This window comes from Ptychodera flava, chromosome 9, assembly GCF_041260155.1.
Source record: "Ptychodera flava strain L36383 chromosome 9, AS_Pfla_20210202, whole genome shotgun sequence".
Classification (NCBI taxonomy): Eukaryota; Metazoa; Hemichordata; class Enteropneusta; family Ptychoderidae; genus Ptychodera; species Ptychodera flava.
In genome coordinates this window covers 28,471,945-28,489,769 of record NC_091936.1, presented here as the reverse complement: position 1 = coordinate 28,489,769, position 17,825 = coordinate 28,471,945, and the positions used below count along the sequence as shown (strand labels likewise).

The 17,825-nt window shown below is 37.8% G+C and overlaps 1 protein-coding gene across 2 annotated transcripts in view; it reads right to left on the bottom strand.

Annotated features, from left to right (window-relative positions):
* Positions 1-5,091: 5,091 nt before the first annotated feature.
* The window catches only part of LOC139140579 (BBSome complex member BBS5), a 28,759-nt gene continuing 16,025 nt past the window's right edge, over positions 5,092-17,825 (bottom strand). Inside the window, exons 5-8 of one of the 2 annotated variants that reach the window (XM_070709924.1) lie at positions 12,002-12,097; positions 11,640-11,702; positions 9,508-9,729; positions 5,092-8,414 (exon numbers count right to left, since the gene is read on the bottom strand). In XM_070709924.1, coding sequence (XP_070566025.1) covers positions 8,277-8,414; positions 9,508-9,729; positions 11,640-11,702; positions 12,002-12,097 — 519 coding nt within the window. In that variant the 3' untranslated portion in view covers positions 5,092-8,276. The remainder of the gene's footprint in view (positions 8,415-9,507; positions 9,730-11,639; positions 11,703-12,001; positions 12,098-17,825) is intronic. The other variant, XM_070709923.1, reaches the window with a different exon arrangement.

The following is a 17,825-nucleotide window of genomic DNA, read 5'->3' as shown; positions in this document are numbered from 1 at the left end:
ATGTGCATCGAAATGCAACAATTAATGCACCCTCCGTTTCCTAGGCGATGGCACGACCCTTGCTACACCCACTGGACGAGCCAAAGTGGGAGGGGTAATTTCAGTTTGGTCGAACAAGAGGGCTCGAGACCAGAATTTAACATTTAAACTTGAAACATGTTTAATCGCTGACAAGATGTGGACTAGTGTTAATCAAAGTAAAAGTGTGAAAAGGACATGTTTTATATCCCGGACACAATGAAAAACATTACGACTGGAAACTGTACCCCCAGTTGAGAATAGTAATGCCCACAGCGATGGAGAACACTTATCCTTGAGCTGAGAAAACCAGACCACCATTTCGAAATAGAGCTGCAGATTCGAGAAGCTCGTTCAAAATAGCTAGGTACACCCCATAAAAATTCTGAAAAAAATATAGGAAGATTTGATCGCGAACACATTTTCACTTGGGGTCAACTAGCCCTGCGTACGATGCTGTGTGTTCCGCTAAAGCTAATCGCCCCGCTCACCACAGCCCTGCAAAGACCCGTACGTAGGGTCGGTGACTTCAAATCCATTTTGGGACTTGACGTAAAAAGCCAAATTACTGCCGAAATTCAGCGTTCTTGGGCCCAAGTCGTATCCCAGCCTACCTCAGCTACTCGATCGCTTCCAAAAATGACAGTCTTTTATTCACTTCTCGTAAATAACCGTCGATGTCGGCAACTCTCTCGCTAGCCCTGCGTTAGCTGTGATATCGCAGCGGGACTTGTGGCGTGTATTGAACGCGCTCGGGTCATTGGGGTCATCGCCCACATCGCAGCGGGACTTGTGGCGTGTATTGAACGCGCTCGGGTCATTGGGGTCATCGCCCACAGTCCCGCTGCGAGCCAACGCATAGGCTTCGTTGGCAGTTTACAACGATACCGAGCGGTATCGTAGATTTAGCTCGCAAAATAATGAAATAGGTTAATCTTTGAATAAATCGACCTGTACCTACTTTATCACTGACTATCTATGACTCATCTCCTACTCCTGCTAACTATTTTGACTGTGACAACATGTTTGACGGCTCTCCGAAAAACGGTCCAAAATACATGTTGTCACAGTCAAAATAGTTAGCAGGAGTAGGAGATGAGTCATAGATAGTCAGTGATAAAGTAGGTACAGGTCGATTTATTCAAAGATTAACCTATTTCATTATTTTGCGAGCTAAATCTACGATACCGCTCGGTATCGTCGTAAACTGCCAACGAAGCCTATGCGTTGGCTCGCAGCGGGACTGTGGGCTATGACCCCAATGACCTGAGCGCGTTCAATACATGCCACAAGTCCCGCTGCGATATCACAGCTAGCCCTGCGTACGATGCTGAGTGTTAGCTGTAGCACATAGCGTCGTACGCAGGGCTAGGGGTCGACATGGGGTCGCAGCCATGTTGCCTCAAAACTTATTTCTGTCTGCACTCAAAACTCAAAAATGTCAGATATGAACCTGAAAAATCGATGCAATTTTGTCAAACTTCGGCGAAATTTTAGCCTAAAGACAAAATTTCATCCAGGTAAGGTAAATTTACTGAAATTTGATCGACAAATAATCCTGAGCTTGAACTTGACAGCTCGCCTTCTCCGGGAAGTCAAGCATCCAGCTGCACATACACAGTTGCCCATATGGCCAGGTTTATGAGATTGTTTTCAAGCGACGGCGGCAGACCGTACGGGGCTCTGGATATGAACCTACCGCCGGTGTAGCTGTAATAACTGTTGCGTTGTTTTTAGTGCCCACGGACGAAGTCCTGGGGGAGTTATAGGTTTGGACATGTCAGTCCGTCCGTTCACGCAGATATCTCAGACATGCCTGGTTAATTTCTTTCAAACTTTGCACAAGAATAGTACCCAACCCCATATGGATGCACGTCGATTTGTTTCACAATGCGATCGAATTTGGCCGTGTTAGAGGACTTTTTAGTTTACACCTCCATAGACTCCCATGTATAAGGCAGTTCTCCATAGACTCCCATGTATAAGGCCAAGAAAAATAAAAATTTAGTTTCTCATCGTATTCATATTGCCTAAAGGATGCAGTGACAGTTTTTTGTCCCCACGGATAAAGTCCAGGGGGCTTATAGATTGGGTCATATCCATCCGTGAGTCCATCAGTGAGTCCATCGGTTCACGCAGATATCTCAGACATTTTGACAAAATATCATGTGACCTTTGTGACCTTTGACCTCAGATATACATTATTGTCCATAACTCAGTAACCACAAGTGCTAAAACTTTCATATTTGGTATGATGGGACACCTTATGACGCCACATATTGTACCCCATTAATTATGTGCATATCTAATTTTGAGCGAGCCAATAGAGCTAGAGGTCTGATTTTTGGTATATAGGGATAAGTTACAATATAATTTGTTTGACAAAACGTCACGTGACCTCAATGACCTTTGACCTCAAATATACATATTTGTCCACAACTCAGTAACCACAAGTGCTACACCCTTCATATTTGGTATGATGGGACACCTTATGACACCATATATTGTACCTCATTAATTATGTGCATATCTTATTTTGAGCGAGCCAATAGAGCTAGAGGTCTGATTTTTGGTATATAGGAATAACTTAGCAATACAATTATTATGACAAAATGTGACGTGACCTCAATGACCTTTGACCTCAAATATATATATTTGTCAACAACTCAGTAACCACAAGTGCTACATCCTTCATATTTGGTATGATAAGACACCTTATGACACCACATATTGTACCTCATCAATTATGCGCATATCTAATTTTGAGCGAGCCAATAGAGCTAGAGGTCTGATTTTTGGTATATAGGAATAACTTAGCAATACAATTATTTTGACAAAATGTCACGTGACCTCAATGACCTTTGACCTCAAATATATATATTTGTCCACAACTCAGTAACCACAAGTGCTACACCCTTCATATTGGTATGATGGGACACCTTATGACACACATATTGTACCTCATTAATTATGCACATATCTAATTCTGAGCAAGCCAATAGAGCTGGATGTCCGGTTTTTGGTAAATAGGGATAACTATAGGGTAGAAATCTAAATATGCCCATCTAAATATTAGACATCTACCATCGAGAACAAAAGAAATTTGCTGTAATTTGAATATTTAAGGAGTTTAAGCAATTTCACTATAAATAAAGAACCCCTGCCTCAAACTCCACAAAAGTTGCTAGACATATTTTGCCGTTGTCATGCCATTGCTTCGTTTAATAACCAGACAGGAGGAAATTCAAGACCATATTTGAATAGTAGTATATATTGTCCTCAAAATTACTCTATCACAGCCCAAGTACTCATGCCTTCAGCAATACTGCCTTGTTATTATTATTATTATTATTATTATTATTATTATTAAATATTATGAGTTGGTACCAAGTTTTAAGGTAATCAGTAGCAAACATGGCGAAGATAAAATATGGAAATTTCAAAACTTAAAACTTCACAACTACATTGGATTTCTCGGTAAAACAAGTCTGAACCATTTTTAATCAAATTTGGTGCAGTATTTCTGGACATGAGGCACTACTTAGGAAAGTTCTTTATATATGCAAATAAGCAATTAATTGACAAGATATTACTAAGTTTTTCTTCAATATTACAGTGCTGTGTGCTAACCATCTGCACCGAATTTCATCATATTTGCTGCAGTATGTTTAGATGTATTTCCTTAATTACAAAAATCATCAAATATGCAAATTAGCAATTTAATGACATGATCCTGCTGAATGTTTTTGCACACAGTTACAGCTTTGGTATATCAATATCTGTACCAAGTCTTATCAAATTGAAGTTTGTATGTTGGACATATTATTGGAATTATGAAAATTCATTAAATATGCAAATTAGCAATTTTATGACATGATCCTGCTAAATGTCTTTACACGCTGTTACAATTCTGGTATATCAACATCTGGACCATGATTCATCACATTTGAGTTGATAGTTCTTGACACAGCACCCTGATTACAAAAAATCATCCAATATGCAACTTGACATGATCCTGCTAAATGTCTTTGCACAGAATTACAGCTCTGGTATATAAATATCTGTAGGACGTTTCATTGACTCAGTAATTATTGAAATATTACATCAATTATGAAAATTCATAAAATATGCAAATTAGCAATTAATTGACACAATACTGACAAATGTCTGTGTGTGCTATTAGCACTTTGTGACCAACATGTGTACAAAGTTTCATCAAATGTGGTGCAGAGCTTTTTTCAAAACTCACTAATTATGCAAATTAATACCAATTTATGCATGCTACCACACGTGCATATGTATGCCATAGTGTATTATCCTTGTACAAGTTTGAAGGAATTGTCTCCAGCATGTTTGAGATATCTTTATGGACGGACAGACGGATGGACGGAGCCCAAACCATAAGTCCCTGGGACTTTGTCTGGGGACTAACAGAAGGCTCTTTACATGAACATGCTCATCACAGTATCGAAAATTTGCAATTCAAAAAAACTGTAAAATTGTGTCATGGTTGTGTAGATTGCAAAGAGGAACTGGAATTGACACTGGGTAACATCGAGCATTCATGTGCAATAACGTACCGCTCTCAGTCCAGTTAAAATATGACACTAGTCTAGTCAGTCTGTGATATGGTTGCTGAGCGATGGATGGATAAGCACATGCATATACACATAGAAAGATGGAAACAGGTTGAGCCCTATGTAAAAATCCATACTGTCCAAGGTTGTGCCTGCATTACTGTGGGCTGAATCATTCACAGTATTTGAAAATGCCACTCAAACATGCATGCTTGAACGCAAGAACAAGGCAATAGCCAACGTATAACTTGTCTACTCAAAATATTTGAGAGCACGATAGAGCGGTATGGCTCTAGACCTTATCCAATTTGTTTTCATTTAGTATTGGGGAAATGAATCCAAGAAGAGATGATGGAATAATTTATTTAAAAATACTACTATGCAAAAGGTTAAATAGATCTACAGGTTCTGAATCATTCACAGTGTTTCACAGTTTTTAAACACTCCTTGATTAAAATGCAAGATGAATTTCAAAAAAAGACAACTCGCACATTGATCACTCTTTAAATGGTTACAATTAACAGTTTAATTTTGCTTCATCAACATATACCCAATATCATCACTTTTTTCTCTGAATAGTTTCTCAACACTGAGAAAAGAACATACCTGAATTTGATTGATTGAATATACAGCACATATGTATAGAAGTTTGACATTATACAAAATATGGGGATGAACAACTGTATTGCTGCTGATGTGCATCTCCCTGACCAGACAACCAATGAACACAGAACAGCTGTGAAATGACAGATTTGCTGAATCTATCTTGATCAGTAACAGCTGCTGGAAGTCCTCCCCTTGAACTGGCTCGGTGTTCTCCACAGGGGGGGCAAAATTTACATGACAATTCAATATTTGCATATCCCTTTGTTGTAAAAGTATATTCTTTTGTTTGGTTATTTGCATATGAATACATTGCTCAAAGGACATGGGTTGCCCACCCCTTCAAAATCCCCTTGTGGAGAATCCTGCGTCAGCTGCACACTTTCACCTGAAAGCAGACAGGTTTCACAGAATTTTATATGTAAGGTGATTTATATGAGGTGGGTCGTCTGGTATGCCACATACCTCGAACAAGCACAACTAAATAAACTGTTCATCTTCTATTTTTACATATATACGAGAAAGCACATTTACATATTTTTACATATTTATGAGAAAAATTTACATAGTACTTCACAAGTAATCATTTCTCTGCTTCAATACTATTCTACAAGCCAGAGATGTCTTTCCACTTCACCGTGCCCTACAGAAAGCAAACTCTTGCAGACTATCCCAGGTAGCTGCAGAACTGTGTTACGAATATGCACAAGTATCGACATCATCAAAATTGGCCTCAAACAGCTATTGTAATGAACAGTCACAATTTTTTCTCATAAGTCAGTGTGCAGTGTCTTCCATTCATCACATGACGATCACCTTTACTGAGAGTGGAATGAGATGTGTCCGAAACAGAGTAGTTTGCACCTATGATGAAGGCCCTTTGCTAATCTCTCACCCTACAGTTGAGATACTGAAATTGTTTTGTCCAAGCAATAATTGCTGAAAGATGTGTTTTTGGTCTCTACATATTGTGCAACAATAATTATAATATGCTTAGCTGGAATCCGGCAATCTGATAGGCTGGAGCCAGGGTTTCTATTCTCAACAAGAAGACTTGCGCGCCGCGTAACATTTTTGAGCTCGCGCAAATTTCCAACGCCAACTTGAGAGCACAACGCGCCATAATGTCGAACAAGTCTATGGCTTCAGATTGATTTTGATTGTTAAATTTTAGTCTAGTGCAGCTTGACGAACCAACAAATGAAGAGTTTCTGTAAGGAGCGGAGGCTATGTAACAACAACATTATTTTTTTACGTTTTTTGAGGGTTTTTTTAAGTAAAATTCTTCAAATTCGATGTCTAATCGCGATATCGATGCGTTGCGTAACCGTAATTTATGAATTCAACTGTGCACGCGCGCGCGTTCTGAAACGTTCTTTTTTAGAGTTTGTATGAGGCTCGGCGCTCCTGAACTCTCGTTCCAACTTCGGCCCTAAATAACGATATTGCCCACTTGTTTTTAACTTTAGCATATTATAATGAGGTTATAAACGGTACGCTCAGGTATTTGGTTGTGGATATAAGACCTCTGGGGTGAAAATTAGCATATTTGGGTGAAATAATCACCTCGCTTCGCTCGTTGATTATTTCCCGCCAAATATGCTAATTTTCACCCCAAAGGTCTTATATCCGCAACCAAATTCCCTCGCTTGCCGTTTATAACCTCTATCAGCGGTTCCTATATTCTACCATAGTCTTCAGATAAGGCTAAAAAAAGATTATGCTATGTTTCCCATAGATGCCTTAGAAAAAAATGGTTTGACATTTTCAATTTTGTTTTACAAAATACAAATAGTCAACTTTTTCACTAATTTTCATTTGTTTAGTGTTTTTTATTAACCACTGATTATCTTACAAAGAAGACTACACACAAAGTTTGTATATTAACCCTTTTCCTGCCAGACAGTATCATTTCCCAATCTGCAAAGTTAGCATTTTGAGCTTACAAGTCACATGATCCAACCACCAACACGAGCATCACAAATGCAAACTTTTACACACAGCAAGAATTCTGACACATAGCAAGATGGCAAAGATGAGTTCACTGTCCACAAGTTGTGCACATGTTTCTTACAGACATTTATATCATCACTTTCTGCTGTGCTTAGCACACTGCCATTTTTAATATTTTATTTTTTCACAAAAAAATATATAAAAAAAAGGCTGACAATCCTAATCTATGTAGAAGCACATGGTAAGAATTAAAACTGTTTTACTGTTTTTGTACGGCAGCTGTACTATCACAACAGTCTGATGTCATGTGACAGTGTTCACAGTTTTACCTGAAGCCGTTCAGAGAAGAGCATCAGGGAGTTTATAGAAACTTTGGTACATACACGATAATAATTGCTGGTGGCTGCATGGAGATTAGCAGTTTTGCCTTACAAATTTGTGCTTGTACATTACGTTTGAAGGTCTAGCTGCAAGGGAGGATCAAATCCACTCACTTGTTATGTTACTTTATGAAAGGCATTCTCTGATTGGTTCACTTTATACAGTGCTCTAAGCCAAACGACATTTTCACTTATTCCGTGACATCAACGAGCCTCTCAGGGTAAAGTTTCCAGCTATGGCCACAGAGAGGTCAGTGGTTTATGATGACGCTTGAAAATCCTGCAGTATTAACAGTATAAATAACTGGAGTAGCTTGAATCGTGATTAAGTTACGTTTGAATTTGAGCATCTCTTTTTCAACTGTAACGTAAGCTTTTATTGGACACAACTTGAAATATCAATGATAGAAAGATACAATCGCTGAAACGAAGGTGGCCATGGATATGCCCGTCAGCCCTTATCTTTTACTTGCTACCCAGCAAAATGGTAATTGTCACTGACAGCACAGTTGGCTACAACAATTATCTACGATATTCCACTCAGGACATGATAACTCAAATTAGGAATGGGAAAAGGCGTATCTAATACATGTAAATGGGTTCATCAAAGCATACAATCAGGCTAGGAAACTAAACTGTCCTCAGTTCATACATCATGAGTCTCTCTCTTACCAATACTTTGAAGAGAAAAAGAAAAATGTTTGGTGTCACAGAATGGAACACACAGATGACAGTTCAGCAAACTTTACGAGGACTTTTGATCGATGACTTCCCAGAGTCCGGACAGTGTGAATCCATCTTTGAGTTTCTCTATGGCTAGGCCCAACTCTTCTGAATACACAGGTGGACGGTCCCGCTGCTTGTCACCATCGGCAAAGTAGGCCTGTATAAATGAAGTGTAAATTTGTAAAATCAATGCTCTGATCGTCCTAAGAGATATCTGCACTATGAAATCTTGGGAGGGGATGGTCATAATAACTGAATGCAAACATTTTTTTTGCCTCCTTCCTGACAGACTTTATATATTTTGACAGAGCAAGAAAATCATGAAATCTGTATTTCTGATGAATTTACTACAGTAACTCCCACTTTAAAGTAATTTTTAATATTATTTTCAATTGTATGAAAAACATAATTTCAATGATTTCACTAAGCAGGTTTTACCTCATCTCCCAAAATCTCACAATGCATCCTAAAAGTTATTACAATCATTCAGCATGCTACAGATCACAAGCACTTCTGCTCAATTTTGACATTTCTTGTATGTTCCCTCAAACATGGCAAATAATCAGGACACCATCAGCTGTTCTCAAAGCTCACAATAAAAAAGGAAATTTGTCAGTAGGTGCTGACGTCAATGAGATTTTTTCCACACACAAAATCACTGTTACTAGAGCTGCCATGTTGAAATATTCTGCCAACGGTGAAAATAAAAATTATGAGATAACAACAGCTGCAGTGCCTTGTTCAAAAAACAGGCAGATCGTCCATGTAGCCGACACGAACATGAAGTGTCTGTTACCGGCTACCGAAAACTATGAAAAATAGTAAAGAATGAGCTACAAAATCACTATCAGTTTTAAGTTGCAGGTAGAATAAGTCTGTGCCTTTGTATAAAATACTATAAAAATAGTAGAAAGTGAACAACCAGCTGAAAGTTAGTTGAGGAGACCTTAACTGCATATCATTTGAATCTCATTGTCGGCTACATGGACTGTGTGCCAAAAAACAACCCCACAACTGAGTCATTTGCTCTCTGTTGATGACCATTTCATACTTTTTGTCTCTCATAGAGCTAAGCAGGCAGACTGACATTCTTCCACATACAAACATGGTATATGTATTTGCTTATTTGTATTTTCCAAACATTTTAAAAAGAAACTTCCTGCAGAACTCCTGTTGCTTCAAGGGCTCCACACATAACATGATTGGTATTTGACGAGCAAATGTACTCAGTGATATTCTGATGGACTCACAGCAAATGCATCAGACTGTTCATCCTCATTGACGATTTCAACGTCATCCTCTACAGCTTCTATGGTCAACTCTTCCAAGTGCTGCGGTTTATCCTCGGTCTCGTACTCGATACCAAAGATGGGGTTGGCGCTGTACACCTTATGAAGGCTCTGTATCTCCTTGACGACCTCCTGGAGTTTTTCCACAGGATCTATCCTGAAACCCAGGACATACCCACCACTCTGAAACAGCAAACACGATGAAATTAATTCATGTAAAAATATAGGTGTATTCAAGAAAAGCAATAAAGCATCTCCTTATAACGATCTCCTAGAGTTTTTCCACGGGATCTATCCTAAATCCCCCCACTCTAAAAGAGTAAACCCTGAAATTAATTCATGTAAAAATACTCAAAAAAAGCGATAGAATATGCAAGATTTGCTCACTGTATAAGTTTCACGATTCAAAAGGTCAGGTCACTGTATACTGCAATGCACTGTGAGTTAGAGGTGGCACGACAACCTGTAAGCAATGTCATCACACAATACTGAAGAGAGGAAGAAACGGGCTGTTTTCTTCATGCAGTTCTACGTGAACCCTGACTGATGTCAAACAAATATCTTTCCTATGTTACATTCCTCCAAGCAAAACATGGTCAGTTGCTAGCTTTTGCTGGCCATGACCCTATGAAAATCATCATGTTTAGGACTGGTAAAATTTGGCAAAAAATACTTATGCAAGTTTTAAAGTAGGTACACAAAGTTAAGAGAAATGCATGGTTTTTATTTGATTCTGCCTTATAATTTTCAATTCTATTGTTCGAGTTTGGTACCGCCATGTTTGAATCATGACAACTGCAGGGGTGAATCGATGTAGGACTGGAAAAAACTACAAATGTGAGACGATCGTCCGCGTTGTTTGCAACCTATGAAAACTTTTCCTTTCCGTGCTAAAGTATTGAACCTTTTCATAAGTCTAGCGCCCTCCTGTGGCCACTGTGAATTTGAAGTCAAGGGGAGGCCACTGGGGAAAACCCTGGGCAGGGGCTGGAGGGTTGCAACTGCTGCAAAATGTTTGGTCGCTACATCAGTTGCATGCAACGAAGACACAACATTTGTGCCGATCTCTCTCCTTTTATTGCCACAGTGCCATCTGCACTATGAAGAGATGCAATCAAACTATGAGTGATATCACTTACAATATCAGGGATTACAAAAAGGTCACACCTGATACCTGGGATCAAAACACACATGAAAATTACACCATTGGATCGTAATCATCTTTGTACATTACCAAATGTCGCCTATCTCCCTTTTGAGCATAATCTGCCTTGTATAATTGCAATCATGATAAAGCGTTGTCATATTCCGTTAAATGTCAACGATTGTCTACCCTTATACATCACTGCCAGGAATCCGCCTTTTCATTTCTCAACATATGTTCTACCAGTTCTATCAATCACTTTGTACAACGCATAGAATTAGACACTGGCAGTCAGCGCTGTGGAGGAATGAATAAGACACTGCAAACAAACAGCCCTGGTATCCTAAAAGCATCCAGACTGCACTGTGAAAGGGTGTCAAAGAGTTCACCGGGAACCATTGATCCCTGCTACTCAATCAAAAATATTCTGTACAGAATTCTGATTTGCTAACACAACACTATGCATGCTAAATAAATAAAAGCTGCCATCAGAGCCTCTCTATGATGATATCCACTTTGTGCTACACTGTAGTATATGGACATTTCAGCTTGTGTGTATGTGTCCAGAGAGATTCATTCTCTATGGGGTGTTCTACCGGTACTATTCCACACACTTTTGTTTCCCATTTCAATCCAAGTGTTTGGGTTAAAATTTTGTGAAACAAGTCACCTAGCGGCCAATATAGCACCGCTGTGATATTATAGATAATTAAAGATGATAAGTATGGCTGGTTTGTCAATGAAGAGAATACTAATGAACGCGAGACATACTTCAATACCTGCAGCAAATTTCTAAAAATGCTGTAGATTATAATTTTTTGGATGGGGAAAGTCCAACCTGTGATTCATTAGCATATATCAAAGCTGGCTGCGACTACTATTCCTTATCTTGAGGGGTGTATGTCTGAATCCGCAATGCAAATACTAAGACGACTGGGGAGGAACTCACCTGCACAGACGTCTCAAGCACAAGAGCTAGGCCAAACTTTGAATCACGGATTTTGACCGATCTCTAGAGGACAAAAACAAAAGAAAAAAAATCAAGCCGTAATTACCACAGAGTTAACACAGGCAGGATGTGACAACATCAATACATGTACATCTGAAGTACAGCAAAGTCACTGATTTGACTGTTGAACAATTTGGATGTTTTATTATGTGTCCTTTGTCTCATAACATCATAAGCTGTCCGCTCAAAGAGAATTCTTTAAAAGTTTATTTCAATTAAAAAGTTTTGAAACAGAAAAGGATATAGTGAAGGATTTGTTGCAGTTCACAAAAAAAAAATTGTGCGATAAAAAACAGACTCACCATTTGCAAATAGGGAACACTGACATTAAATGTGTCGTTCATGTTGGCATGCCAGACAAGTCTTACATTGGTTATAAAGAACGTTCCAAGATTTCCCTGCAATCAAAAAAAAGGTTCAATACATACTCAGTGGTTACTTGTGTCAAGGTTTGGGACTATAGGTACACTGCCTCTGATTTTGGCACTAGTCTTCCAGGGGACACTATGTCTGACTACCATTTATTTTAGGGGAAATTTTGCACATTGTGGGGATGCCATGCGTCAGTTGTCAATCAAATTTTGTATTATTTTGTAACAAATTAGTTTCATTGAACAAAATTCAAGCTACTGGGGGCTGCATCGCTGTACTTGAATTTTAGGCCATTGTAGCCAGACTAAACAGTATACCATATCTGCTGCCAATCAGAGCTCAGGCGGACTAAAGTCTAGCAAATTATGATATCAAGTGCAGCGTTTTCATTACTTTTAATCATGGCTGGCTTTAAAAGTACGTAAGTGTAAGCCTCAAAATAATTTTGCAAAACAAAGGTCATCGTCAAAAATATTACTTGCAGACTACACCCAACACAGTCAGACTCATGAGTGTGCCCAGACAACGGGTTCCAATTTGGGGACATTGTTATAAGGGAGCGTCCTGGTTGCAGTTGTACAACTAAAGTGCAATACATGTACTTCAGTAAAGTCCAGAAACCATAGAAACATTCACTGGATTACCAGAATTCATCAAAAAAAATCTGAGATTATGCCACTATCATGGAAACAGCAGATACTGTTATTAATGATGCAGTTTACAGATGTCCTTGTGGGAAATTACAGTGCTTGATGCTAAAAAGCAGAGCGTTTACAATAACACAAATTATTGCAAGTAAAAAGTAATTATATCTGCTGCTTAAGTTTAATGCATCTGGCAATCTTCAGTGGTAACTCGAGTTACTCTAATACAAGCAAGCGATGTAATCTTTTTATATCAGAAAAGCTACACATAATCAATGCTGATAAATCTATGCTGTCAAACAAACGTTTTGAGTTGGTTCAAAATGTCGCCACCAAAACAAATTTATCAAATTTTAACACCACCTAAAACACAATATAATGGTACACCCCAACCAAATAAATGTATGTCAAGAAATGAGGAAATTTTGTTCTGTCTGATGATTGAAGGATACATGAAACATAAGTAACAGATATATAAATATTTTATACTTGAAGTAATTTGTGTTATTACACCCACACACACGCATAGACATACACAAGTCTATCCTAGGGCAAAATGATAGTAAAAAAAGACAAAGGAAAAAGAGAATACAGTAAATGTAAAAAATATATGTATGTACATAATAATGTTATTAGGAATTTGCAAGCACAATGGACAAAATTCGAGATCATAAAAAGCATCGTCAGTTTTCATAGTACTGGAACATCTGTATAAATATTAACCCTTTGAGTGCCAAAGTCTTTTTTTGTCACCTTCATAAAATAAATCCCCTGTCAACTTTTCTCATATTTTTTAAGAAAACACTGTAGCCAATGAAATGTGATTTCCATGTGGTCAAAATTATCAAAAAATAGCATAGCGTCAATGACACTGTAGCTCCCATCCTGGACTATTTAGTGTTTGTTCTCTGGTCAGATATTTGAACATGTGTGAAAGGGATAAAGTGCATGAAGTGAAAATACTTAAATGAAATGTACTGGAGACAGTGAAATATGTTTAATGTAATTATTCAGAATATAAAATGGAAAAAATAAAGAATTAGATATATCGAATACTGTGATACAACCATTAACTCAACAGGTCATTTACAATGACATAGTCCCCACTTGTAATGGGAGTATTAGTCTTGATGGGGCAGGAAAATGTGGTCATTAAGAAGTATCACTGGAGTGTATATGTTGAGATCTATGGGCACATATGTCTATGTCGTTGTTCCCAATTTGAAACACATGAGGCATGTCTAAGTTATGGTTCTAAATTGGGAAAAAAGATCAGACCTCTAGCAGTATTGGCCAGCCAAGAAATACATATGTGCATTATAAATGAGGTACAAGATGTGACATCTTAAGGTCTAATATCCTATCAAAATTGGAGGGTATAGAACTTGTGGTTACTGAAATATGCATATATATATGTATAATCAAGGTCAAAGGTCATCGAGGTCACATGACATTTTGAAAAAAAAAATTATATTGCTAATTAATCCCTATATGCAAAAGAATCAGATCTCTAGCTCTATTTGCTTGCCCAGAATTAGATGTGTACATAATTAATGAGGTAAAGCGTGTGTTGTCATAAGGTCTCCCATCCTACTAAAAACAAAGGACATAGCACTTGTGGTAACTTATTTATTGACATAAACATATATTTTAGGTAAAAGGTCATCGAGGTCACATGACATTTGGTCAAAAAATTTCTCTCCTATAGTTATCCCTATATACCAAAAATCAGACATCCAGCTCTATTGGCTCGCTCAGAATGAGATATGCGCATAATTATTGAGGTACAGTATGTGGCGTCATAAGGTGTCCAATCATACCAAACATGAAGGGTGTAGCACTTGTGGTTACCGAGTTATGGAAAAATATGTATATTTGAGGTCAAAGGTCACGTGACATTTTGTCAAAAAAATTGTATTGCTAAGTTATCCCTATATACCAAAAGTCAGACCTCTATAGCTCTAATTGGCTCGCTCACAATAAGATATGCGCATAATTAACGAGGTACAATATGTGGCGTCATAAGGTGTCCCATCATACCATACATGAAGGGTTGTAGCACGTGTGGTTACTGAGTTATGGACAAATATGTATATTTGAGGTCAAAGGTCACCGAGGTCACGTGACATTTTGTCAAAAAAAATTGTATTGCAAAGTTATCCCTATATACCAAAAATCAGACCTCTAGCTCTATTGGCTCGCTCAAAATTAGATATGCGCATAATGAATGAGGTACAATATGTGGCGTCATAAGCTGTCCCATCATACCATACATGAAGGGTGGAGCACTTGTGGTTACTGAGTTATGGACAAATATGTATATTTGAGGTCAAAGGTCACCGAGGTCACGTGACATTTTGTCAAAAAAATTGTATTGCTAAGTTATCCCTATATACCAAAAATCAGACCTCTAGCTCAATTGGCTCGCTCAAAATTAGATATGCGCATAATTAACGAGGTACAATATGTGGCGTCATAAGCTGTCCCATCATACCATACATGAAGGTTGGAGCACTTGTGGTTACCGAGTTATGGACAAATATGTATATTTGAGGTCAAAGGTCACCGAGGTCACGTGACATTTTGTCAAAAAAATTGTATTGCTAACTTATCCCTATATACAAAAATACCGTCAATGACGCTGTACCTTCTCTAATGTGTGGCCAGGTCAGGTAATTGGTTGTTGGCATGGAGTTATTGGTAAATAGTTGATGATGTAGGGGCATAAGGTGAGATATGGACCCAAAGAACCCACAAGATGATTAAATACATCAATCAAAAAAAATTCTATTAAGCTACAGGAAACTGCCTAAAGATAGTTCAGTGTGGAAAAAAGGTTAAATAATTCAGAAATAAGAATTAACAGTCCAAAATAGTAATGACGCACTTCCCTACTGACCTGAGTGCATGTGAAATACACAACCTGGCATCTGTAAACTAAATGTATACCAAGTGATCATTTTAAGTCACTTTTAAGGGATATTCCAAAGAGTCCTGTGGAAATGATGAAAAACGCTTATCTGGTCTTGTGTTTGTAAAACCTCATGGCTGATAATTGTCATAGTATTCAAAAGAAATTGAAAGTGAAGAAATTACTGTTTTTAATAGGCATATTTTCCTTGAAATACATGACCGTGTAAAGAATATATGCTAAAAGTGTTTAAGAGTAAATTTCTTTTCAAAAAATAATTTAATCTGTGACCAAAGGATTTTTATTCTTTGAGTTTACAAATTCAAACATTGCAATTTGTTCAATCTTGTGCAGTGCAAAATTTATAAAATGACTGAAAAATAAAAAAAAATGGCAGAATTACAGTCTTTGTGATGTAAAATCATGGGTTGACATCACGATAATTGTTAATCTGTTCGAAGTACTTTCTATAATTTAAAAAAGAAAAGTTAATGCAGAAACGGTAACATATATTGTCAGCAATGTAGTGTTAATTTTGACTTTACATCAAAATATGCCTTTGCTGGATACCAAATATGTAGGGTGAAATATTAAAATCAGCCGTGTTCAGCAAAATCCACACAACAGCATTGATCCTTTTCTAATTTGATTTGATTTGCTTATGTTATCCTTTCATGACAGTCAGTACAATACGGAACTTGAACACAACACAGTGAATAAGTATGCTGTAAATGAAATGGTGTGGCTGCATCCACATGCAGCAATAGGAGTGCCTTTGTCTCTCACCCCTCATTTCCAACCTGTCCCATCCCTGAAAAAATAGTTTGGTCTTATATTTATAATGTTAATAATTTCTGTATTTGTTAAAATGTGCGCATCTCAAAAACTTTTGATCATAAACATTTTCATTGTTTTTTATAGCTGACCAGTCTGTTAACCTGTTTATTTTGAATATTTGCGCATTTTCTCTCAGTATTTGACATTTTCAGAATAGCTTCTTATTCAATTTGTCATTTTCTAAAAGTTAAAATGCTCCTTGTCAAGCTTTCCACAAGCATCAAATGTGGTACTTCATATAGGAAGGTCTGCCTCAAGAGGGCGGGCATCATGAATAGTGTTTGTTAGTTAATTCCTCCACATAAACTTCTGATTGTACTGTAAACATTGAACATGGCCGACGTCCGATTTTCCTGTCTAAAACTTTCACTCATTTTCGTTCATATGACTCTGAAACTCAAGGAAACGATTGGGAAGAAAGAGTTATCTTGAAATATTGAGGTACTCGCCGATATTTTGCAAAATTAAATGAGAAAAAATGCAAGGAAAATGCCGACAGGCTTACACAATGACCGTTTTCAGACTCAGAGGCATATGATCATCTGCAGATTATGCAACAGGCCCATATCACGTGAGGCCATGAGGGGATATCCACGCAACTCAGTACCAAACACTAGCGCACACAGGGTGAGCAAACACAAAGTGAGTACCCCTAACGTCAGCTCAGTAGTCTGTAATAGATCGTAGTCAACTAAGAACCTTGGAGAAAGGCTTACATGTAACACTGTGGCTATGCCGCTAAGTCCCTTTTGATTTTTGTCACAGCTCAAAATTGTTCTCCTACACCTCAACCTGAACCATGAACACCCCCACCAGTTTATGATATGACCCATCACAATGGCATAACGTCAACGGATCTTGACAGACGGAAGTATTCAGTGTTCTCACCAGAAAAAAAATTTTGTGGGACATTTTGTCCCGCTGACCAAAAAAAAGCGGGACACGGATGATTTTTGTGAGACAATATATAAATATGTTAAAAAAGTCAAACTGCAAATACGAACCTTATTCTATGCATGGAAAAAATAAAGGACTCAACAATTCATTCAACTTAACAACTTTTTTGTAAACATTCGGTGAACATATCAACTGATATTGAATATCAGTGCCTTTTAATGAAAAGTCTATGGGACTTTCGTTCTTTCCAGTGTGAAAGTCCATTTCCGGGCCCTCTACAATAACAGTAAGCTTAGTTGCTAGAGTGTCCAGCCGTTCAGCTCCCAGTTGATTCCTGTCATTAGTTACTTTTTATCGCACACTAAACCCCCTTTCACAACCAGCAGAAGGAACAGGCCAAGTCAGCATTTATTTAGATCAGGAAACATATCCCTATGATGTTTATAAACAATCATCAACTTTTGA